Source organism: Bos indicus x Bos taurus, chromosome 11, assembly GCF_003369695.1.
Source record: "Bos indicus x Bos taurus breed Angus x Brahman F1 hybrid chromosome 11, Bos_hybrid_MaternalHap_v2.0, whole genome shotgun sequence".
Taxonomy (NCBI): domain Eukaryota; kingdom Metazoa; phylum Chordata; class Mammalia; order Artiodactyla; family Bovidae; genus Bos; species Bos indicus x Bos taurus.
The window spans coordinates 15,724,881-15,751,369 of NC_040086.1; the positions used below are offsets into that span (position 1 = coordinate 15,724,881).

General features: G+C 39.5%; 1 protein-coding gene across 8 annotated transcripts in view; it reads left to right on the forward strand.

Moving 5' to 3' along the window:
• LTBP1 (latent transforming growth factor beta binding protein 1) overlaps positions 1-26,489 on the forward strand; it is a 456,565-nt gene that overhangs the window by 317,119 nt on the left and 112,957 nt on the right. For all 8 annotated transcript variants that reach the window (XM_027554980.1, XM_027554982.1, XM_027554981.1 and 5 more), the window contains 5 exons: positions 3,245-3,370; positions 5,036-5,161; positions 5,561-5,683; positions 9,756-9,875; positions 23,386-23,508. In XM_027554980.1, coding sequence (XP_027410781.1) covers positions 3,245-3,370; positions 5,036-5,161; positions 5,561-5,683; positions 9,756-9,875; positions 23,386-23,508 — 618 coding nt within the window. The remainder of the gene's footprint in view (positions 1-3,244; positions 3,371-5,035; positions 5,162-5,560; positions 5,684-9,755; positions 9,876-23,385; positions 23,509-26,489) is intronic.

The window sequence follows — 26,489 nt, forward strand, 5'->3', positions numbered from 1 at the left end:
TAGAAATCTAGAATATGTTAGTAAATATCCCCTCACACTGATGTATCTCTTAGTACCCTCTAGTGGTGTCAGAGTAGCATTTTCTTACATACGTTAGTGCCATTTGGGATCAACATTTTCAAACTGCAGTTTTATATACATAATCTATGAGGTAATCAGCTAAGAATTCTCAAGCTTTCCTCATAAATATTTCAACCTCATAGCTTCTATTTAAGATACTAAATTGGAAGGAAAGGCCGTTATTGTTCATTTCTTAAGACAAAAGAGTTAAAATTCTTAATCATTTCTTCTATCTTAGAGTTGACTTAAGAAGAAATTATCTAAATATTGGCACATTGGCATAGGAAAGTATCCCATCTGAATTAAGCATCACATATTTTTGAAGACTTTACTTACACGTGTAAACATTCCATTCTAAAGCTGTGCCTGAAAAAGAACAGATAAATATTTGGTATGTGTGGGAGTGGGGGCAATGAGTACCCATCAGGCATTTCCTGAAAACCCCAGATGTACAATCTTTTAATTAATTCTGACTACTTCTTCCTAGTATATTGTCATCTTCTATTGTCAAATTTTGCAAATTTGATCAATATGTCTTCTCTGATTTAAGCAAATGGCAGAGAAGAACATAAAATAATTTCAAAGGAAATCAAGAAATCTAAATACCATTAATTTTAAAAGGAGCCATCTGGCTTACATTAAGAATAGATGGTTAAAGAACTGCTTCTCACACTATTCTACTAAAGAATTCTTATAAACAGAGAAGAGAATTCTTACCTGAGAGTCTAGAAGTAGAACCTGGAGAGGATTACATTTTTTACCTTCAGATTTTTGCAGCACATAGAAATGATAATTTTTTAAGAAAGACTTTTCTGATTATAGAAGTAATAACATTTGTTCATTGTAGAAATTTTGGAAGATACAGAAAAATATAGACAGTACCAATCCCCATAATTGTAACACTTAGATTTATTTTCTTCCAATCTGCTGCTCTGTGTATAAAATAATTTAGATCATATCCTATATTATAATATGTACCTGACTATATTTTCTTAAAAAATAAGCATTTTCCTATCCTGCTGAAGATTATTATATAATCTATACTGTGTATGTCTCATAATTCATTATTTTATATGGTTATTATCAGTCATTTAAGTTTAAGCAGTCATGTTAATTACCTATGACTTTAGTCTTTTGGATTTTTTTTCCTGTATCTTGACATTATACTGACTATAAACTATTTTTCTGATAGTGAATTAGTATAAATAGGTTCACTAAAGATATAAATAATTTTAAATGTGTGCCTTTATCATAATCCAAGTGATTTTATGCAAAATACTGCAGCTCTGTAGTCATATGCTTCCTTTTAAAGCCTAACAACTTTTCAAATAACTTGCATCAGTTGTCTTAAAATCACAGCACAGTGAATAACACTTGATGAAAAATGAATGTGGTTTGGGTTTTGGAGAGTAACCTCAACCCAATTTAGGTCATTTCCATAGTGAAGTTTTGTTAAAGCACTGTTTTCCACATTTTTCTTCAGAATTCACAGTGGGTTATTGATGACAGTAGCATGACTGTTTTTCTTTTCATTCAAACCATAGACCCCATTAACAAAGGTGTGTTTTAGCTTGTCACACTTGAGCCCTGGTCTTCCTCCACTGGGCCATTTGGGCTTATCCATGATGTCATCTGTTTTAAGTGTTGTTTATTGCCTGATGACAGTGAGATAATAGTAGTATTATTTATGTGCTATTTCTGTGTTATATATTTTTTTCCCAAATTATTTATTTATTACCGTGCTGGATCTTTATTGCTGTGCATGGGCTTTCTCTAGTTACGTCACGCAGGGGCTATTCTCTAGTTGTGCTGTTCAGGCTTCTCATGGCAGTGGCTTCTCTCGTTGCAGAGCTCAGGTCTTAGGGAACATGTGCTTCAGTAGGTGCAGCTCATGGGCTCTAGATCTAAGGCTCAGTAGTGGTGGTGTGTGGGCTTAGTTGCCCTGTGGTGAATGGAGTCTTCCTGGACCAGGGAATGAACTCATGTCCCCTGCATTGCAGCGTGGATTCTTAACTACTGGGCCACTAGGAAAGACCCTGTTATGTATTCTTAAATAACTTCAATAGGGGCAACTACAGTAATCAGTAATAATGGCTAATTTTTACTGAGCACATATACTGTGCCAGGCATTGAGCTACATGCATTATTTAGGTTATCTCTTTTGAACCTCACACTCTGAAGCTGGTGCTCTGGTCATTCTCATTTATACATAGAGAAAAGTGAGGCTTGGATTGTTTAAGTAATTTGTGCTCTGTTACAGAGCAAAAAGGGGCAGCAAGGTTGGTATCTGTACTCTCGTCTCAAGCCTGAGCTCTGACCACCAGCTGTACTGCCCACTCCCTACTATACTGTTATACATCCTTACAAAGATCATTGAAATTCAACAGACTATCTTGGAGTAATTCATCTCAGAAAGTCACCTTTGAGTTTTCAGGTCATTTTGGTAATAAAGCATGTTGTGATGGCCTTTACCCGTTGGCAACTCCCCTCCCCTTGCCTTGACACGGCCTGTGTCTGTGAGTGGAGCAAGGACTTCACAGAAGCAGCCAGTCTCATGCAGGAATCAGGAGGAAAGGAAGGGAGGAACTGAGCAGAAAAGATTTGGAATAAGATTCTATATTCTACTAGTATAAATAAAATATGCTCCTGTTGAAATTGGCAAATTAAGACTAAGTTGCATCCAGAAGTTCTGCTTTGATTAGAAGTGGTAAATCTTTCTGGAGAATTAATGAGAAATTTGGGAGGAGGTTGAGTATGTTTTTTGGAACTTGAATTTGGCCTGCTAACAAATAGTAGACAGTTGCCATCTATTTCTTATCAGAAGGAATCATGTGATTCAGTCCATCATCCAAAATGAACTGGAGACTGTAGAAACTCATTGATGGGCTATCTTGAAAGTTCAGAATTGATGATAAGGTCCAGGATGGCCTCTTTCTAAATTTCCACCTACTCAAGTTCATCTTAGAAGTTGTCTCTTTAAGAATTTTTGATGGCTTTGGCTGTGACTAACTGATCAATTATAATGTAATCAGATGAGTTTACACTTGATTTTAGAGTGTAAAATTTTGTTTTCTGAATGCATAACTGGCAATAAGGTATTCAGGAAAAACAAAGTAATCGTTTGCAAGGTGCAATGAAATCTTTGTTTATATCTGTTTTGTCCCACATTTTCTTATTTTTAAAGAAATCAATGAATGTACTGTGAACCCTGACATCTGTGGAGCAGGACACTGCATTAACCTGCCAGTGAGGTATACCTGTATATGCTACGATGGCTACAAGTTCAATGAGCAACAGAGGAAATGTGTTGGTAAGAAGATACTTTTGGTTGATGAGATTATTAAATATCAAATGTTTGCACATTAAGAACATTTTAATCATGGGGAAAATACTGTTTAATTAAAAAAAAATTTTCTCCCTGAGCTAAAGGTACTCAAAAAAGAGGCTTGCTTAACTCTTAGAAGGCTCTTACCTCTTGGTTCAATGCTGCCTGCTTTGCCAAGAGTAATACAGTTACATCAAGGTGGGATAATCTCCCAAAGTTTTTCAGGTAAAGAATATAGACAATAATTAAGAGCTCTAGAAATAGCTATCTATAAACATGTTTAGCAAAAATTAATATTAATATATCCTGCAATAAAAATATGTTTATATAAGTTTATAAAATTTGATTTTTAAAAGGAATTTCTATTCAGTTAAGTTCAGTCACTCATTCATGTCTGATTCTTTGTGACCCCATGGATTGCAGCATGCCAGGTTTCCCTGTGCATTACCAGCTCCTGGAGCTTGCTCAAACTCATGTCAGTTGAATTGGTGATACCATGCAACCGTCTCATCCTCTGTCGTCCCCTTTTCTTCCTGCCTTCAATCTTTCCCAGCATCAGGGTCTTTTCTAATGGGTCAGTTCTTCGCATCAGATGGCCGAAGAATTGGAGCTTCAGCCTCAGCATCAGTCCTTCCAATGATATTCAGGGCTGATTTCCTTTAGGATGGACTGGTTGGATCTCCTTGCAGTTAAAGGAACTCTCAAGAGTCTTTTTCAACACTACAGATCAAAAGCATCAGTTCTTCGGTGCTCAGTTTTCTTTATGGTCCAACTCTCTCATCGATACATGACTACTGGAAAAACCATAGCTTTGACTCTAGCTACCTTTGTTGAAATTTCTATATTGAAAATCAGTATATGCTGACAAGAGACTGTTAATGGATTTATAACGTAGGGAGCTCATATATGCTTCTTTGGGGAAAAATGTATCTCACAAAGGGGTGTAAATGTGTTAAGTCATTTTAATGTGTTAACACTAAGTTTAATATCTTTTTTAGAAAAAGGAAGTTCAATAAGAGTTATAAGGCAAATATGGAGCCGCAAAGGGATATACCTAATTAAACCCACTTTATGCTGAATTCCCTTACGCAAATATGACTTCTGCTGTTTGGTTTTGCATATATATGTGGACTGAGGTGTGAGGGGGACATCCACTTGCTCTATAGTATGACTGTTTCTCGTGAATTTGCATACATGAGATTTACTATATTTAGAATCACAAGCGTAAAGTTGAAAAGGGCAGTCAGTCGAGATGATTCAGTCTCGCTTTACCTGTGTGCACTGTGAAAGAGAGCACCTATCATGACACTGCTCACTGCCTCTGCTGAGCTGGCCTGGGATTTGCACAGTGAATTCCAGCACTTACGTGACTCCAGTTATCAGGCACGTCTTTTTGTGTTGACCTGAAATCTTTCTTTTGAAACACCAATATCATAGCTGTAGCTTGAACTTTCAAAGCAGTACGCCATACGTGTACTCCCTCTTTGCAATAGCAGACCTTCAAGTATTCAGGGAAACTGGCTGTATTCCTTTTACTGTTTTCCTCACTTATAAGGTCGGACAGAGGAGACAGAACGCTAGTATTTCATGAACAGAGAGTCTGAGAATTTCATGCTACGCTAATCCTTTTGTATATCTTTTTGTTAACAGATATTGATGAATGCGCTCAGGATCAACACCTTTGCTCCCAGGGACGCTGTGAAAACACTGAGGGAAGTTTCTTGTGTATTTGCCCAGCAGGATTCATGGCCAGTGAGGAGGGTACTAACTGCATAGGTAATGACAGTGTTCTTTCTGATGCATAAATTCCCTCATGTGGGTTTCTAGCTCCCCCAATTCCATCAGTCCAGGGCCCATTCAGACAACCCAGAATTTATTATTAAACCCGTTACAACACAGTAATCTGCTAGATTCTGGAAGATTAAAAAATGAAATATCTTCCCCCAACACTTTTGAATGAAGAATATCAAATGTCTACAAAGACCAGTGGTGTTAAATATTTTTTTTGGACTCGAGTAAATCCAAGCCACTCAATTTTTTGGAACAAATCAAAGAGATAATAGATAGTAGGAATCACTTGCTTCATTCTTAAATTTTAACTAACCTGGAAGATGGGAGAGGTTTGAAATTAGGTTTTGGGAAATAACACTCGACAATGTTTTCTGCTTTGCTTAGATGTCGATGAGTGTCTGAGGCCGGACGTCTGTGGGGAAGGGCACTGTGTCAATACCATGGGGGCCTTCCGATGTGAATACTGCGATAGCGGGTACCACATGACCCCAGGAGGCCAGTGCGAGGGTGAGTCTGCTGAGAGGAAGGGGAGACCACAGCCCTTCGCAGTGTGGAGCACACATGTCCATGACATGCAGGGCTAGTTCCAGAACTTGAGGCTTGTAGGCATCTGGCCTGGTACGGGTTTTCCTCCACTGCCAATCCATGCAGGACACCAGCTCGCCCAGGCTCTGGCTACCTCCCAGAATCAGAGCCTCTTTGCCTCCCTTCAGTGACTCTGTCTGGGTCTTTTCCTGTCTTCTTCCTCTCTCTATTACTCATTTCAGTATCTGCCTTCCCTGGTAGGTGGAGTGACATCACTTTGTAACAGTGAACTGCAGAGGATCTTAGTACAAACCCAGATTTAATCACAGTGTCTGTCTGCATCATTCACCTGGGGACATAGTCCAGGTGTCACCTGTGTGAACTTTTTGTTTTCAAGCTTTTCATCTTGGTCCATTCGTTTGTCTCAGCTTCTTACTTTCGCCTGTGTTCCGGGACTTGCTTGCAGATCTCTAAAAAATGTCTGACCAACTACAGGTCAGACTCCAGCTGTGTCAGATAAAATGTCTTTAATGCTGACCCCAGCAATGGATTTGCTCTCATTGCAAAAATGTCTTGAAGAGTTTTGAACATTTCAAAGTTAAGATGATTAACCGTTGAATATTTCTGTTTGTGTATGTGTCCCAAGTCACATGGGTTCTTTTTGAAAGCACCGTGGTACACTTTGAATAATTATTTTTGTGAAGAAATGCACTGAACCTCTGTTTCAGTCTTCATGGAAACGTGAACAAGACAAAGGAGCAGGGGCCTTTGGACATGTTCTGAGGAGCCTGGGTGTGGGGTTGGTGCTGGTTCCACATGTTCGCTGCCTGGCTACCTGACATTTAGCCTGTTTTCAGACATGGCTGGGCCTCCAGAGCTCGGGAGGGATAGGCTGGTTGGGGAAGGCTGCTCTCTGCTGTTTCTTGGCTCCAATATGTTGGGTTTTTTTCACAGTTCTAATGACCAGGCCTGGAGGGAGAGCTCATTAGACAGTTTTTTGGCAGCCTGCACCTGCCTCGCTTGCTGGCCTCTTGCCTCAGCCCCTGAGTTATCTGGAGAGAAGTGGGGAGCATTTTATGTTACCGCATCAGCTCCCATCATAACAGAGATATGAACTCTTCCCCTGATGGCTGAGGGCCTTGGGAAAGTGCAGGTGTGAAGTGTCCCCGCTCTTCTTTTACGGGGGACTGTCCCTCTGCTCTGGAGGCCGCTTGAGGATGGGTAGAATGGAGACGATGGCTTTTCAGCTCATGATCCCCATACTCAGTAACTGTCTAGCTTGGGGCCAGTTATGTAGGCCCTTCAAAACTTAGTTCTTCATCTGTGAAATGGGAACCATGCAGTTAACGTTCCGGCTCGTGCAGGTACATGGGTGTTGCCGTATGTCATATGGTGCCTGTCACCTTGTTAGCTCTCAAGAAGCACTAGTTTCCCTGAACTCCCCCTTTCCCTGACTCCTTTGGTTTTTGCATAGGTATTTTCAGAATATCTATAATTGTGGGAGTTTTTTTTTAGAAGAAAATGGGGCTTGGGTTTATATGGCAAGCACTTATATGCAAAACTGTGCTTCCCCAAAAGATCAAATATAGATCCTCAGGTTCTACACACAGACTCAGGATGGGAAGATAAAACATTTAAGGAATTACTACAGGTTAAGGATGCACAGTAGAAAGGAGTAGAAAAGAAAGTTGAAGATAAGTAAGTAAATAGAAAGAAGGAGACTCTTCAGTAATATTCAGTGCATGGAAATTATTTAACAGAAATCTCACCAGCATCCCCTGAGTTAATAATTATATAATTCTATCCCCATGAAAAAGCTTGAAATGAAGGAGCCAAATAACGTGGCTGTTTCCTAATTTCACCATGGATCAGAACCAAAGGTCCCTGGGCTTCTGGCTCACTGAAGATTTTCTCAGCTGTCACTGACAAAGTTGCTTTCAAACAGCGCCAGTCTCCAAGGAGTCTACTGTAGCTTACAGACATTATCTCATGCACCCTTACTTTATTCTCTGAAGGTATTACCAGGCAGGTAGTCCCTCATTTATAGATGAGGGAACAAGCAAACAGGTGAGAGCAGCAGGAAATCCAGGGATGTTACTGTCTTATGTTGCTCAGCATTGTACCTTATTTATCAGACCAGCCTATCTCAATGACCTTCTCTGACTTAGCAGTTGTGGTTCCATTTTTTTTTTTTTTTAAATCCCATCCAGAGAAGAATGTAATGCTGTTTGGAAAATTCAACTGGCAAGCATCATCTTTTTGTAGAACAAGAAGTCCCAGAACATCTGACCTAACAAAAAAAAAACCACTGTGTGTCATTGTCTATTGGCAAGGATTTTTTGCTGATAGGAAAAAAAAATTGCAACACTGACCTGGTGCTTATTCTATTAATAACATCTTTTACTTTAAGCATCTTTTCATACATCTCTAATGATACATAATGGGAGGTGATTTTTGAGAATTTGCCAACATGATGACATCAAATACCCGTGCATGTTCAGTGTATTCATTATATATTTCTTTCACTTTTTTTCCTGAAAAATCTTGTTTAAATTTTAAGTATGATTAGAGGCAAATCCCATGGATGGAGGAGCCTGGTAGGCTGCAGTCCATGGGGTCGCTAGGAGTCGGACACAACTGAGTGACTTCACTTTCATGCACTGGAGAAGGAAATGGCAACCCACTCCAGTGTTCTTGCCTGGAGAATCCCAGGGACAGGGAAGCCTGGTGGGCTGCAGTCTCTGGGGTCACACAGAGTCAGACATGACTGAAGTGACTTAGCAGCAGCAGCAGCAGCAGAGGTCCTATATACATCTTATATCATGACGCTTAGACACTGAATCCACTCACTTGGAAAATACCTGTTTCAGTTGGGGTTGGTATGCAGGTGTCAGTGCTCATTTTAAATGGTTGAAAAGTTACCTTTTCATTTCATTAAATGGTTGAAAGTTACCTCTGTCACCTTTCCCCCCATTTTATTGTTTTACCATTCTTTTTTTTCTTAAATTGGAGGTTAATTGCTTTGTAATGTTGAGTTGGTTTCTGCTGTACAACTCAAATCGATCAGAACTGTGTGTGTGTGTATGTATATATATCCCCTTCCTCTTGAGCCTCCCTCCCATCTCCTGCCCCCATCCCAACCCTCTAGGTTGTCAGAAGGACGCAAGGTTGGGCTCCCTGAGTTATATGGCAGCTTCCTTCTAGCCACCACTTTTACACATTTTAGTGTATGTATGTCAATGCTGCTTTCTCAGTTCATCCCATCCTCTCCTTCCCTAACTGTGTCTACAAATCTTTTTTCTGTATCCACATCTCCAATTGTTTGACCATTCTTTAGAAAGTCTGAAGCTATTGTATCTCTGCCACAGTTCTGTCCATATTTAAGGTGACTTTTTTTTCTCCTCACATTGAAAAGAACAATGATTAATAACTTAGTTAGCTGTGAATGTGAAAAGCAAGGTGTATTTTAAACCAGAATATATTACCCTATGATTATTCACCATAGTTTCTGGAAAATCTTGGAAGTATTTGATGAGTTCATTCTCTCCTAATGTTCTTTTTTGACCTCCAAGCAATTCCTATCACGGGAAAAGTTTTAAATTATTCAAACCTCGGATGTTTTGGGGACCGTGAAGCCAAAGCAAGGGTTTCCCTAGAGTACCCCATGGTCTGCAGAGAGAACCTCTAGCCAGGTGGATAAATGGCTTCCTCACTGTTGTGTTCATTTCTTGTATTTCTTTCTGGCAAACCAGACTATTACTTAAAAGATGTTGATGTCCAAAAAGTGGTCCTAGAGAACTGCCAACTCACAGAGTGGAGAGATCTGGGCCTGCCAGTTGGAGAATTGGGGCCAAGTTCTTCCTTGAAACATATGTAAATATTTCAATCAAGTTATACCTGGCCATGCATTCCACTGAGTGTTTAAGTGCATACCTAGGGCTTTACTTTTCCAGTTATTGTTTTCCCCACCAATCGTTCTCCCCTTTATCACAAGTCAGTTCGTGCTGTAGTGCTCTGATAAAATGTCTGTGACCTAGCTTTTTTATTTTTTCAGATGTTGATGAATGTTTGACTCCAAGTACTTGTCCAGATGAGCAGTGTGTGAATTCTCCCGGATCTTACCAGTGTGTTCCCTGCACGGAAGGGTTTCGAGGCTGGAACGGGCAGTGTCTTGGTAAGTACTGGAGGGCACTTATAGTTGTGTGTCTTCTGTCTGGCTGGTTTTCTGATAGAGTGGCATAATGCCAAGTGAGCTGTCTCTCAAAATGGAAAAAGGTGAGAGAAACAGAGGAATGTAACAAACTCATGTCATTCAGAGAAAAGTTCTGAGTAACTTTTAACCATGAAGAAAATAAGAAATGGAGTGGACATGAAGATTTTACATGAAACATAATTCTGATTGAAACAAATTGTTATTCCTGATGTGATTAATACTCAAAACCAAATAAAATATTGATAATAAGTGCCACAAAGAGGAGAGAGGTGGAGAGCAAAATGCTTAAAAAGAGAAGGTATGAGACGGAGCTACCACAGACCTATAGAATCAAGAAATATACATAAACTTGCAGCAGAAGCAGCAAATATAAAAAGAAATCTGGACTGATTGCCTATTGATGTTTTTGAACTGTAGTACTGGATAAGACTCTTGAGAGTCCCTTGGACTGCAAGGAGGTCAAACCAGTCCATCCTAAAGGAAATCAACCCTGAATATTCATTGGAAGAATTGACGGTGAAGCTGAAGCTCCAATACTTTGGCCACCTGATACGAAGAGCTGACTCATTTGAAAAGACCCTGATGCTGGGAAGGATTGAAGGCAGGAGGAGAAGGGGACGACAGAGGATGAGATGGTTGGCTGGCATCACTGACTTGATGACACGAATCTGAGCGAACTCCAGGATATGGTGGAGGATAGAGGAGCCTGGTATGCTGCAGTCCATGGGGTGGTAAAGAGTCGGACGTGACTGAACAACAGCAACCCCTTATATTTGTTCATTATTCATTCACTCAAGTATTTAATGAATACTGAGTACCTCCTCCTCAAGGCACTGAGGAAGATAACAACTCTGCTTTGCTCCTGATTTTCTGTGATCGAGTCAGCTTTCCCCCCTAATGGTTTTCCTTTGTGTTTCTGTTTACCGTGTGATCTTTTTCACAAAAGTTGAACTCTTTCCCACCCCATGCCACAATCTGACAGTGTGAGTTAAATTTTTCCATCCTTCCTCTCTTCTTTCTTTTCTTCTTAAATACTGTATAATTCACTGTCTATACACGGAGTGGTGGGCTTCCCCTGATAGCTCAGTTGGTAAAGAATCTGCCTGCAATGCAGGAGACCCCAGTTTGATTCCTGGGTCGGGAAGATCCCCTGGAGAAGGGATAGTTTACCCACTCCAGTAATCTTAGGCTTCCCTTGTGGCTTAGCTGGTAAAGAATCTGCCTGCAGTGTGGGAGACCTGGGTTCGATCCCTGGGTTGAAAAGATTCCCTGGAAAAGGGAAAGGCTACCCACTCCAGTGTTCTGGCCTGGAGAATTCCATTGACTTTACAGTCCATGGGGTTGCAAAGAGTTGGACATGACTGAGTGACTTTCACTTTACTTACATACAGAGTGGTACTCAGTGCTGGGATACACTGAGGGACCAACCAAAGTACCTTCTTCTTTTGTTTGTTTTTAATTATTTTTATCTTAATTTATTTGTTTTAACTGGAGGATAATTGCTTTACAATATTGTGATGGTTTTTGCCATACATCAACATGAATCAGCCAGAGGTATACGTGTGTCCCCCTCCACATCCTGAATCCCCCTCCTGCCTCCCTCCTCATGCTGTCCCTTTATGTTGTCCCAGAGCAGCAGCTTTGGGTGCCCTGCTTCATGCGTCGAACTTGCACTGGTCATCTGTTTGACATATGATAAAGTATATGTTTCAGTGCTATTCTCTCAAATCATTCCACCCCCTCCTTCTCCCACTGAGTGCAAAAGTCTGTTCTTTATGTTTGTGTCTCCTTTGCTGCCTTGCATGTAGGATTGTCAGTACCATCTTTCTAAATTCCACATATATGAGTTAATATACAGTATTTGTCTTCTCTTTCTTACTTATTCTACTCTGTGTAATAGGCTCCAGGTTCATCCACCTCATTAGAACTGACTCAAATGCATTCCTTTTTATGTGCTTGGTCATTCAGTTGTGTCCAGCTCTTTGTGACCACATGGACTGTAGCCCACCAGGCTCCTCTCTCCATAGGGTTTCTCCAGGCAAGATTCCTTTTTATAGCTGAGTAATATTCCATTGTGTGTATGTATCACAACTTCCTTATCCCTTCATCTGCTGATGGACATCTAGGTTGCTTCCGTGTCCTAGCTTTGTAAATAGTGCTGCAATGAACATGGGATACATGTGTCTCTTTCAGTTCTGGTTTCCTCGGAGTGTATGCCAGCAGTGAGATTGCTGGGTCATATGGCAGTTGTATTTCCAGTTTTTCAAGGAGTCTCCACACTGTGCTCCATAGTGGCTGTACTAGTTTGCATCCCCAACAGTGTAAAAGGGTTCCCTTTTCTCCACACCCTCTCCAGCATTTATTGTTTGTAGACTTTCTGATGATGGCCATTCCGACCGGTGTGAGATGATACCTCATTGTGGTTTTGATTTGCATTTCTCTAATAGTGAGTGATGTTGAGCATCTTTTCATGTGTTTATTAGCCATCTGTATGTTTTCTTTGGAGAAATGTCCATTTAGGTCTTTTGCCCACTGTTTGACTGGGTTGTTTGTTTTACTGATATTGAGCTGTGTGACTGTATGTTTTGGAGACTAATTCTCTGTTAGTTGTTTCATTTGCTATTATTTTCTCCCATTCTGAGGGTTGTCTTTCCACCTTGCTTATAGTTTCTTTCATTGTGCAAAAGAGACATGTGTTAGGAAAGAGGGTTCTTTGATATTACAAGAGCACATGATACAATGAGTTGCCTCAAGGAAAATTCTTGAGGTTTAACCAGGGCTTTGTCTGGGGAAGGGGATGGAAGGAAGATTGTTTTGGACATTTGGTGTGTGCAAGGGGCTCATGAAAGGCGGAAGCAGATCATGTTCCAGAGGCTGAAGAGCTAGTGTGGTTGTAAGACAGAGTACAAGGGAAGATTTGCTGCAGGGGGAAGACCATGAGGGGAAAGACCATGCCAGACCCTCTTGGTCCTATTAAAAATGTTGGTCTTTATTCATACATCTCTGAGGAGATATGTGGTGTGTTAGAGGAGATGGGATAGGTAGATTTGGCAGAAGTACTGGTAGTTTCAACACTTTGAACTCCTCACGAGACAGCATGAGCTGAGCCCCTGAACCAGGTGCAGGAGGCCCTCTGCCTTGAATCTTATGCCCATTCCCAAGGGTCTCTATCAGTAGAGCTGTGAGGTGTTGATCTTTGGGAAGAAGTTGTTTTTGTTTGTTTATTAGTTGCCTATTTGATAAGCTTTTGTTTATATAATCAGTGCTGGTCAGAAAGTGCGTGTGGTTTTAATTTTCCCGTTTGGCATAAATTTCACAGTTGCCTATCAAAGTTCCATTCTTATACTCATTTTCACATACCAATGCATATTATAATCCAAAAGTAGAGCCTGAACTTTACCTTAACTAACTAAAATTCACAACCATGGCATAAACGCAGCCCTGATTCATGGATTTACTAATGGAACATGACTGACCAAATTGGCAAGTGATTGCTCTCCACAACATCCTGCGTGGATCCAGGTTGGGGAATAAAAGTATATGAGTTCTTACACCTAGATGTGTGCAATCAATCTGATCATGACCGTGCTGCTGCAGTTGAGTGACAGAAACAAAGCACCTCATTTAGCAGCAATTTCACTTTGCCAACCAGATTAGCAGAATCATAAGCAAAGCTATTAGGTCACCCTGTTACTCACCCCAAGTTACACACTTGGCCACTTGGCCAAGCAGTTTTGCATTGCTAACTAAAGTCACACATTTCCCATTACAAATAGGCCATGTCCTTTTTTCCTTCTGCTTTGGGTAGAGTTTTAGGTTCTGTATCATCTATTGATCAAGCTTCTTGTCTGTGATGTAATTGCAGTGCCATCCATTGCTCATTTTGAACTTGCAGTTTTTGTAAATTTCTCCTGTGAGCTTTTGCAGATTGTACCAAAATGGATTTTTCCATCTTAATATTTTATGGCAGTCAAGCTTTCAAGTGTGAAAGTTGAATGTGATGGAAAGCAGATACTGCAGAATACCTTTCTGTTCAGATTGAGCCAATGAATGGATTGGATTTTTCCACAGCGCTCTGACAATGCTCATGAATACCCCATCATATCTTTTTGGCTTTGTTGCTTTATTCATTTTATTTCTCATCTTTGTAATTCTGCTACTCTAAACTTTTCAGAGGGCATAGTCCTACCTAAGTTTGTCTTTGAGTTGAGCTCATCCATAGCACAACCTGACCTATATTTATTTCTCTCTTTGCCACTTTCATCATTGAAAACTGTATTCCTACTATGAGTCAGGTATTTTGTTTTAGACCCTGGGGATTGATAGTGGACAAAATGAATTTCTTCCCTTCATTGCACTTAGACTCTAGAGCTCACAAGGCAAAAAGTAGAGTATAGGGTATGTCAGGGTGATGAATCCCATTAAGGAAAAAAGCAGCCTAAGGGATTAGAGAGTGTTAGAGCTTCTATGGAGGTCAGGGAAAGCATCAAATGATAAATGATTCACCAAGTGTTCCTTGCTGTTCAACTCTTCTTGTGTCTAACCGTTAAATGTGACTAGTTTGAGGCTTCCTCTATCCTTTTAGTACAGACACCTTAGGGTACATTGATGAGACTTTTTCCTTCAATTTTTAATGTATGAGAACATGAAAGACTAAAAAAAGCATTCCTAAATCTCAGTGTTTGGAGAAAAGTCCTACACAGGGCATTTGTTAGTTTTCATCTGGAGAGATGACAGTCTCTACCTTGCAGGGCTGTTCTGTAGATCTTAGTAACCGTTTTTTCTACCACTCTCCTCTCTCAGCATATTTTTAAGTTATTATAATTAAACCTAGACATTGTTGTACAGAGTAATACTTTCTTTGGCATTATGCTTTATATATATATTTAAAACTCATCGATCTTGATGTCCATTTGGCTCTTTTTTCTGTTAAACAGTTTCATTAAGAATTAAGAATGACCATTTTGACCCTTCTATTCTACAGAGATTTAAAGCCAGTGACACTTTCTCCTAACTAAATGGTGAACTTACTGAAACCGTTAATGGCCTTTTTGTATTCATGCCATGTATACTGTATCTTACTATTTGGTGCTGCTCCTTAATTTATGAATTAGAGCAGGAGTTTGGTGCAGAAACAGGTAAAATGTTAGCAAGTGTTGCCTGAGGGTTCATCCTTTTCCCTAGCATGAACCCCCAGGCCACACCTGCTATGTTTAGTTCAGGGCACATGATCCTTCATTCTCAATAGTTTATTATATCTGTCCCTCAGTGCTTTCTTGGCAACCTTTGTTGGCTCCTCTGTTAATGAAGCTGCTTCTTTCAAGTTGTGGATTTCGGTGCTCTCTTGAGAGCCACTTTCATCATTGAGCACTGTATTCATTGGACCTCACATTCAGCCTGGAGCTATTGCCCATGCGATCTCCACCTCTTAGAATTATTTCATCACCTTGAGTTCTGGCCAGTTCTCTCTGGCTGCTTTCAATCAGAATCTTTCTTGAAAGAAGCCAATGTGTCAAGTCCTCAATTTACATGTTTCGCTTGTCTCAGGAAAGTTAAACTGGCCTGATTCAAACCTGACTACAGCCATCTCCCAAAGGAAATTTCTCTAACATTTAATTGTTTAAAGGTATATTCAGTAACTCTGATATATCGATCACGTTTCCCTGAATTTGAGCAGATTTGGGTTATATGACCTTTCTGAAGCTTAGTTTTAATATCTGTAAAATGGAAATCGAAGTACTTTCTTCATAGGGTTTATTATCAGAATTAAATGTAGTATTGGGCTTCCCTGGTGCCTCAGATAGTAAAGAATCTGCCTGCATTGTGGGAGACCTGGGTTCAGTCCTTGGGTTGGGAAGATCCCTTGGACAAGGGAATGGCTGTCCACTCCAGCTGTATTCTTACCTGGAGAATTCCATGGACAGAGGAGCCTGGCGGGCTACACTCTGTGGGGTCACAAAGAACTGGACACGACTGAACGACTAACACAAAAACGTTATCATTCTTCTTCCCCAATCCTGTTACCTCTGTTTTATTTCCATTGTCCTGAAAGAAAGGGAATGGAATAATAACTGATATCTGTTAAAGTAAATTATATGTCAGAGTTCTGTGGATAATTGTCTTTTCTTTGGCTTTCTTTAAGCTCATCTCACAGAGTTTTTAACTCTCTGTCATAGAAGCTTTCTCTTATACATTTAATTCATCTTAGTTTTCTTTCAACTTCTGAACATTTTTGTTTTGCTGAAATATACTTCTTGAGAATCACAAGATTTCTCTGCAGGAAGATTGATCATTCCTAACAAATGTTTCCACTTTTGCAGTACTAACATCTTTCTTTGGCTTCATTTTCTTTGCTCACCTTCACAAAATACAATATCTATCACCTGGTAGATATGTCAGCTAGCTGTTTTTGAGTTTATTACCTTGCTTTGTGTTGAGTTTGTGACAAAATATGTGTGACTCGGGAACACAAATTTCTGAGATTTTAATCAAAGCAATCCTTCTTTGTTGGCCATAATTAAGTTGATGATGAGTTTATGACTCCCATTTGAGTTTTGTAAATGTAGTAGATCTTCAGCATTTGAAGAACTTCATATCATTCAAATCACTTGACAACTGGCTAGCTGCAATCTTAACTAAAACCAGGTACAGAAAACTTGCAGGATAGATATGGAGAGCTCCTTGTTCTAGGAGTTCTTTTCACCCTAGGATTTCTTTTCAGATTTTAGGAGTCACTGTTAACCTTTATGGAATATATGAATATTCATAGACTTAAGTGAAATTGAAGACTTTAGTCCTACATTTGTTCTTATATCAGATGGCAACTGAGCTCAAGGTCTACCTTTTGTAGATAATGTGCAAGGATCAGTCTTATCCCTGAATCATTAAGTGCTAAAGGAATCTTCTAATCAGTCAATAAATAGTTTAGTAGAGCACCTGCCTTCATATGGGCTTCCCAAGTGGCTCAGTGATAAGGAGCCTGCCTGCCAATGCATGTGATGTGGGTTTGATTCCTGGGTCAGGAAGATCCCCAGAGAAGGAAATGGCAGCCCACTCCCCTTGCCTGGAAAATCCCATGGATAGAGGAGCCTAGCAGGCTACAGTCCATAGGGTCACAAAGAGCTGGGACATGACTGACCACAGAGCACACACTGTCTACAAGATCTGTTAGATGCCAGAAAAGATGTGAAGTTGTAAAGAAGCAAACCATAACAAGGTAGGATGGTCGTCATAAGGATGTGAGGGTAGAGGAGTTGGGGAGATGTTATTAAAGGGTACAGACTTGCAACTAGTAGGTAAGCCCTGGAAATGAAATGCACAGCTTAGTGATTATAATCAACAGTACTGAATTGGAAATCTCAAAGTTGCTAAGAGACTTGAACTTAATTGTCTTCATCAGGAAAGAAATGATAATTGTGTGACATGATAGAAGTGTTAGTAATACTCCAATAAATGTTAATAATTTTGAGATAGGATGTCAAAGCATCCCTTAAGCTTGCACAGTATTGTCTTTTATTGAAGTATGGCTAATTCACTGCTTCCCTTGTGGCTCAGCTGGTAAAGAATCTGCCTGCAATACAGGAGACCTGGGTTCTATCCCTGGGTTGGGGAGATCCCCTGGAAGAAGGGAAAGGCTACCCACTTCAGTATTCTGGCCTGGAGAATTCCACAGACTCTATAGTCCATAGGGTCCCAAAGAGTTGGGCATGACTGAGTGACTTTCACTTTACTTTGACTTCACTTCATAGTTGATTCACAGTATTATATTAGTTTCATATGACAACATAATGATTTGGTATTTTTAAAGATTATCCTCCATTTAAAGGTTTTATGAAATAATGGCTGTATTTCTCTATGTTGCCCATTATATCCTTGGTGCTTAACTTACATATTGTTTTAATGTCAGTTATATCTCAACAGAAACCCCCCAAAACTACTTTTGAAGGTGGGAAATATGCCTGTGTGGGAATCCTAGTTATTGTAATAATTTCTGTATATGTTATAATTTATGTATATTGTAATAACTGTATATGTTAATAGTTTACAGTTACCTGTGGTACAGAAATTGATTCTCAAATAGGTTAATGGGATAGCTCCCCATCATAGGTAATAAATGGCAGAGCTAGGACATGATCCCTCATCTTTTAGCATCAAAGCTAATATTGTTTTGTCTTATGTAGTAGCTCATATACCTCTCATGTACACCCAGGAAAATCACAGGACAGCGCAATACGATTTTGAGATAGTAAGGAAAATTAAAGTCCATAGGAAAGATCCATGTGAACTGGAACCATCCCTTGCAGGCAGCAATAGTTTTGGCTCGAGAGTCTGAGATGGCAGACTTGTCCAAGGTAGCCCAGATGAGTTTTGCTAGAAAACAAAATGATCTTTTGTAAAGCTGAGATAGGAAGCCAGTGATGTGCTGAGATTAGTGGATTGATTTTCATCTGGCATGCACACACCATTGGCATTGGTTTTCCAGTTCCCAAAAAGTAGTGATGAATCTTTGAGGAACAGACAATATATTTTCATTGACAGCTCTGTTACTGCACATTTTTAAATTTGGTCAGAACTGACAGAGGGTGAGATCCTAAGGACTTACTATATACCTCGAGTGCAAGTGAGGGGAGGATGTGATTGTCCTGGCCTAACCAGAGTCTGTCTTTCATTTTTACCATGCTTGCTTTTCTGTCAAATGTATTCTCCCATCATCTTTAGTATAAAGATGATGTGTGAAGAATAGCTGAGGGATGATTGAAGTAATGTTTGCCTTGGGAGTAATCCTGTATTTTCATGTAGTTGTGGCGATGGAATAAGACTTTTCATTCCGTATCAAATGGTGCTCACTCATGGAAGTCTCTTGGTCATTAAGGAATTAAATGAGGCTGAATGGTCTCAGAAAAATGACTGGTTCACCTTGTCAATCTTTGAAGTAAATCTTTTCTTTACTCATTGAAAGTAAATGAAGCAATGCAGGTAAACTCTTGCCCTGGACCCAGTTCTGACCAACCTCAAGGAACTGATGGGTGGAGTGATAGGGGGCAGCACCACCATGGGCTGACTCATGGGAAGGTGGCCCCTGGATGTTCTCAGCACCTTACAGGTCCCGCCCACCAGGGAAGGGCTTCAGGCAGACTGGCGTGTTCCCAGGATACTAAAAAGGGAAATTTCAAAAGGCTTCCTGACCCAGATGAACTACCTCTCAAGGCAATGAGAGAATTTGCAGGTGGGATTGCTGGCCAGCTGGGAATCATCTTTGTGAAACTGTGGAGGATGGAAAGTTGCCAGGAAGCTAGAGCGAGATTAATGTGCTCATTTCTCCCAAAGAAGAAAGAAGGTGGAGTTCAGGAACTAATGACCATTGAACTTCATGTTGCTCTTGACAAAGAACTGTAGACTGCAGGATTTCAATGATGAAGTGAAACATTTTTTAAAGGATGTGATGATCATAAGAATTAGCCAGGGTTCACTAAGGACACAAATTATGCCAGACTGTCCTGACTGCCTCTTCTAATAGGATTATTAGGAAAGGAGATCAGGAAATCCTGTACTCATGGAATATCTAGTTTTCAGCAGGCATTTGTGAGAGACATATGAAGGTATTGTAGACAAGAAGGATCAATTCAGAGTGGATGATAGTATAGTGAGGTGGATTCATAACTCCTGGGAACTTCCTTGCTGTGGGAGGTTTAATTAATTTATTGAATGGCAAGTGCCAGATTATGTCCCCAAGTCCCATTGGTAAATTGGTTTTTTGAATTTGTAACCCAGTTTTCTATGGACAGTGTCCTTTTTGAACTCATCATGTATTTGTGTAAGAAGTTGGGTGATATGGCTCTTCTGTAATGCTAGACTGTAATGCTAGAATGAGTTTTGAGCTCCAATATAGAAAACATAGATACAATCATCTTCCTCTGACTTGGGGTAAGAGGTGGATAATCGGTGACGGATGATAGGGTAGATATGACCACCTTGTTTCCTATGGCATTGTTTCTCCCAAGGGTTAGAGGTAGGAACTGTGGGAACCTGACCTTCTGTCGGTACCACTCAGGGCCCCACAAGTTTGTATCCTTGACTAAATTGATGAACATTGGAAACTATTGAAAGTTTTTAAAGTAGAGCAACAACATCATTGGCCAGATTTGTGTTCTAGAAAGATTGTTCTGGCTGCAGGCTGGATAATGGATATGATAGGGAAAGACTTTAAATAGAGAGATAAAAGACGATGCCAGTAACCCATATGAGAGATTGGGAGTGGCAAAAATGAAGTAAAGTTGGGTGTATTTGAGAGACATTTGGGTAGTAGAATTTATGTGACTTTGTAGTAAATTGAATGTGGGGAAAGAAAGAGAGGAAGGAATCTAGAAAGGATGACTCCCAAGTTTCTGATTTGTGTGTTTAAATGGATAGGGGTAACCTATATTGACCCGGGAGACAGCATAGAGAGAAGGCAAGAGAAAGATGTTTCGGCCATGAGGACTCAGAGGTGCCTGAGTGACATCAAATAGAGATGTCCCAGTAGACTAACCAACAAAGTGTGGGGATGAGCAGTTAAGGAGAGAGGTCTGGCTAAAGATACAAAACTGAGTGTATTCATTTCTTTTGCATCCACCAAATGAGGTTCCATTTTAGACACCTTCCTTCTATATATTCTTTTTTTAAGATTGAGGTATAATTGAGAGAGAGTATTATATGTCAGGTGTACAAAATGAGTCAATATTTGTATACATTGCAAAGTGATCACCATAATAAGTGTAGTTAATATCCATCACCATACATAGTTTCATTTTTTTTTCTTGTGATGAGGACTTTTAAGACCCACAGTTTACCCTTGAACAATGTGGGCATTAGGGGCACCAACCCTCTGTGCAGCTGAAAATCTGCATGTAACTTATAGTTCACCTTCTGCATCTGTGGTTGCTCCCAACTGCAGATTGTGTAGTACTGTAGTATTTTCTGCTGGAAAAAAAAAAAAAAAAAGCTGTGTGTAAGTAGACTCATGTAATTCAAACACATGTTCTTCAAGGGCCAACTGTATTCTTTTGGCAGCTTTCAAGTATGCAATTCAGTGTTGTTAACTATGGCCACCATGCTGCACATTACATCCCCATGACTAACTTATTTTATAGCTGGATATATCTGCCTTTTGAGTCTAAATCAAAGAATTTTTAATGATATTTTACTATATAACATTTGTTTCCTTAAGAGCATAAGTGCCACTAAGCTTATGTACTTATTCAATTCAAACTATTCAAACTCTTCTATCCACAGGATTCTGGTTCCATGCAGTTATGACTGTGGCAAGTAAAGAAGGAAATAAACACATCAAGCTCTCCTAGATATTTCAGAGTGTTCTGGTTCATTGTTAATCATGGTAGTTGCCTGGCAAAATAGAATTTATTCAAGTATCTCATGAATGGTAATCTGCAATGCCTGTTAATTTGCTTCAAGAGAAAATATGGTCTTAGAAATTAATTTTACTCTTCTATTCTGCAGTCTCTGGTCCATGTATGATTAAAGGGAGCAGTTCATACAATTTTCAACTTAACATATTTGAAACCAAACCAGAACCTAGACATAACATTTTCACATTGCTGTTGGAATTTCCATGCCTAGTATCTAAGTTCATTCTGTCCCTTTATTTATTTTGGCTCCGATCTTTGGCTTCTTCTTTCAAGTAGTTTGCTTTCAGTATTTACGAGAGTGGACTCCCACAGCCAAAGAAAGGTTGGATAATTGATCAGTTGAAAGTGATATTTCCATTTGTCATGGAGTTAGGGTCACTTTACCATAATTAGTGATATTGTGAAAGTGCAGTAGAATACCTAGGCAGTGTCAGTTACTTGGCTGTTTTCAGTATGCATATGGTGCACACGTACAAGATGTCCCTGTGCATTATTTAATGATAATTACTGATAATACTCTATTTCTGAATTCCATAATAAGAAAGATTTCATTTTAGTGAATTACAATGCAAATGAATGGTCGCTGACCTAAAACTAGGTTTCTGCTAATGTGTTCATGATTCTCTGTTAATACTGAAGTGGAAAGCTGTATTGCTTTTGTGGTGAGCATCGTGAAATGAAATGGATATAATCAGGAGCCTTTCCCTCTCCACTGTTTTCTGCTTTATGTATGAAAGACCTTGATTAAGTTATAGACCATTGTAAAGTGTAAGTCACTCAGTTGTGTCTGACTCTCTGTAACCCCATGGACTGTAGCCCACCAGGCTATTCTATTGATGGAATTCTCCCGGCAAGAATACTGGAGTGAGTTGCCGTTCCTTTCTCCAGGCCATTGTAAAATTAAGCATAAATTTTGATGCTTTGTGTATTTTGGGTACTTTTTGTAGTTAAAGTTTTTCTTTAAATTTTTGGTTGTTTATGCTCATTATATGCCTTTTTACTGCAATATACAGTGGACTTACCCTGGGGCATTCAGATCGGGCACAGAACTCAGATTTTTCCTTTTGAATTAACAGTATCCTAGTAGGAGCTTAACGAATGTTTGTTGAATGAGATCAGTGAATGATTAGATAATGATTATTGATATAATGCTGTGTTAGCAAATAATAAAAACAAAGTCATACTTTCTCTCTTCAACTGTTTCCATCTCTAGATTTAACATTGCCTATGCCAGAACCTCATAGTCAGGTTTAAAAGATGGTCTTTGGAGTTAGGCTGACTGGGTTCAAATCTGAGCCATCAATTTCTAACTATGTGACCTTGGACCTTGGACAACTATGTGAGAAGCTTTGAACTTCTCTAAATCTCAGGTCCTTCCTCTGTGAATTGTTAGCCCATGTGGATTTTGTTACCATTAAGTGAGAGAATATATGTAAAGCCTTCAGTGACTTTAGACAGTCAGTGCTTGATAAACATTAGCTACATTATCTGCCTCTTCTGCCTGTACTCCACCTTCAGACTACCCAGTAGTCTTATTTTGTTTGTCCCCTAGATTTTTTTTTTCTTAATCAGATTCAATGCCATCTTAGAATTTTTGAAAGATTTTTTTTTCACCTGTTACAGATTTTCCCACAGTTTCCCAGAGTCATGAGTCATGTATCTTGCTTCAGTGATGCCTCACATTCTACTGAAATTCATCAGCTCCCTAACTAGACCTCCACACATCTGTGATTCTTTGGAATATTTTATCTTGTAGGGGATGCTGCTCTACAGCTATCCTCTCTTCCTCCCTCTCTTCCACAGTAAGCCTTCCACTGAATTTATTCAGAGCATGTTTGGTTCCTTTTTAGAGTTATTTTGCAGAAAGTAAATAAAGCCACGAAACCATTATATGTGCACCTCATACCAGAGCTTCTTTTCCTCCTAAAGAGCTAATTCGAAAGCTTATCTTAAAGAATCTGCCCCTCTTTTGAAGACCCACTGTTTCCATTTCTAACCACATTCAAATAATTCATGTTTTATTTCTTTTTTTTCCCCCTCTTTTCCATTATGCCACATTCTTTAAGATGTGGACGAATGCCTGGAACCAAAGATCTGCACAAATGGTACTTGCTCCAACCTTGAAGGATCCTACATGTGTTCATGCCACAAGGGCTACAGCCCAACTCCAGACCACAAGCACTGTGAAGGTAAGTAGTGCGATCAGATTTCTCATTTTATTTGAACTACACTTAAAAACGTGTTAGCGCAACTAGCTTTAAGAAAGGAAACCATACGACTTGTCATTTATTTAACTGGGCTTCCTAGAGCACATGTTGGTTGGTCTCTGAAAGTGAATCCTCATGGTGGTTAAATTCCTATTTATTTACATAGAGAAAAACAGTGAATTTTTTGAGAACATCTATAAACCACAGATCTATTTAGTTTTTTTCTAGTTGTAAAAACAGTTCTACAACTCTGTGAATATACTGAAAACTATTGAATTGTACAGTTTAAATAGATAAACTATGTGATATATAATTTTTTATTTTAATAACATTGCTATTAAAAATGCATTTGCTATAGAAAATGTAGCAAATGCAGAAAGGTAAAATAGATAATCTCTCAGCCTCATTTGTGGATATTCATATCTCAAGGATGTTTTGTATCATTAAGATTATGTACTGTGTCCAGTTTTCAGTCTTGCTTATTGTTATTTAATAGTATATCATGAGCATCTTTCATTAATAACTTGTTTCAGACATTAGTTTTAAAGGCAGTGTAATATTCCAGTGTATTGCTGTTTTTGCATTTTCATTCTGTTCTTCAGATTTTGTAAAGGTGGAATAATTGGGCAAAGTGCTCTGTGTTTAACTATTTCAATAGAACACTACTTTCTAACTTTAAAATGTGTGAACACTTATTATTACATACTTAATCATGTATTTGTTAAGCATTTGTATTTCCTCTTTTGTATATTTGTTAATATGTTTTACCATTAGTCAAGTTTTTAAGTCAGTGTATATGAACATGTTATATATAACAGATACATATATATGTATATATTTAATATATACACTTTCCTCTAGAATATTAGTGTAATTTGCCCATGATTTCTCTAATTTTTAAAGTAATTTTAAAGAAGTTTTCATCTTCTCTGTGGTTAATTTGTTTCCTTTCTGCTGTCTTCCATCACTTTTATACTTAAAGGATGCTCTTTCAAAGGAAGGAAGAGGAAATAAGTAAACCTTTTTCTTTTCTTTGCTGTCTCAGTGAAAGTGAAGGGTCTAGGGTGGTAATTGGGAGAAGGCAATGGCACTCCACTCCAGTACTCTTGCCTGGAAAATCCCATGGACGGAGGAGCCTGGTAGGCTGCAATCCATGGGGTCGCTAAGAGTTGGACACAACTGAGCGACTTCCCTTTCACTTTTCACTTTCACGCATTGGAGAAGGAAATGGCAACCCACTCCAGTGTTCTTGCCTGGAGAATCCCAGGGACGGGGGAGCCTGGTGGGCTGCCATCTATGGGGTCGCACACGACTGAAGTGACTTAGCAGTAGCAGCAGGGTGGTAATTAATTTGTCACTGTGGTAGGGAAACAGTAAACAGATACCCTACTATAGACCTGTAAGAACTGAAGCATCTTCCACGGGCAGATTCATAGACATTTGAATTTTTCTATGTGATCTTCCAGTGATCCACTGTACAACCTTGGAAAAACAATCTCAGGTTTCCCAAAATCATGTCATCTCTAAAATTCAGGAATTAAATGCTGTAGAGGGAAAATGCAGAGTTAATACATGTTGAATGAATAACTCATGACCACCTTCTTCCTCCTGGCATTGCCATCCCAAATGAGCCTGCTCCTCTCTAATCTGTCTGCTTCCCACTCCATAATTCACACCATCAATTGCTATCACCCCCTAGGAACACTTGTATGTTCCAGTCTCTGGGACACTGTGCAGGGCGGCTGCTTCTATTCATCCTTTCTGTCAAGTGTATCAAGGAACCAATGCATTCCAGGCACTGCATATGTTACCAAGAGACTATAATCTCTCAAAGATGTATTATTCATTGAAAGAGATGCATAGCTGCAACAGCTAATTAGAGTTCACAAAGTACTAAGTGATGAAAGTTAAGTCACCAGTGATGTCATGTATTCCTGACATATGAGGACCAGGACACTTTACCTTCTTGCTGTTCTTCCAAAAACCTCTTACTCCAGTCTTAATCATGAGAAAAACACGAGGCAAGTCCAAATTGGGGACATACTATGGATTCCTGGCCCATATCCTCAAGGCAATTAAGATTGTTAAAACAAGGAAGGACTAGGAGATAATACATCTGAACATGATGTGGTCCCCTGGATAGGATCCTGGAATAGAAAGAGGGCCTGAATGGAAAAACTGGTGAAATCCAAATAAATTTGGAGTTTAGTTTTTGGATTTTTTTTAAATGCAGTATATCATATTCTGGTTTGGATAGCCTGGAGCTGTGTGAGCATGGATAAGTAATCTCATTTCACCAAGCCTTACTTGCTCATCTGCAGGAAGGTAGCAGTAATGGCACCTAGGAGGGTTGATGTGAGAATTGTGTGAGATAATAGGATAACGAGATACTGGAGAAATATGGAGGTAATACGTGGAGGATGAGAGAAGGCAGAGGCAGAGCATGACATTCTGTGGTGGATGGTGTTATTCACCAAGTAATAGGCATGTGCAAAGTCCTGTTGCAGCCAGGTACTGTGTGACTAATTCTACTTGCATGCTCCTGAGAAGGCTTTACAGAGGTGTTGCTATTTGAACTTGGTTTTAAAATATTGAGTGCAGAGGGGAGAACCTTAGTAGGCAGAGGAAGCAGCACATATCAAAACTTGGAGGTGGGAAAGAACTGTTTTCTCCACTTGCCACTTAAGCGTGCCCTCTTCTCTCATTTTCCCGGTGTCTTTCCATTACAGCCTGGGATAAGATCAGGCAAGGTCCCCACCACCTGCTTGAGAAACCTGCATACTCACTGGTTGTGTTTCTTACTCCCCAATGTCCTTCCTTTTCACAATAATACATTGTATGACATCCTTTCTCTTTATTTTCTAATCTTTCCCAAACGACATCAACTTACAGATGCCAGATTCTGCTCAGAACATAAATCTGTTTTCCAGCACTGCAGTAACTGCCAGTTTCATTCTGTTGAT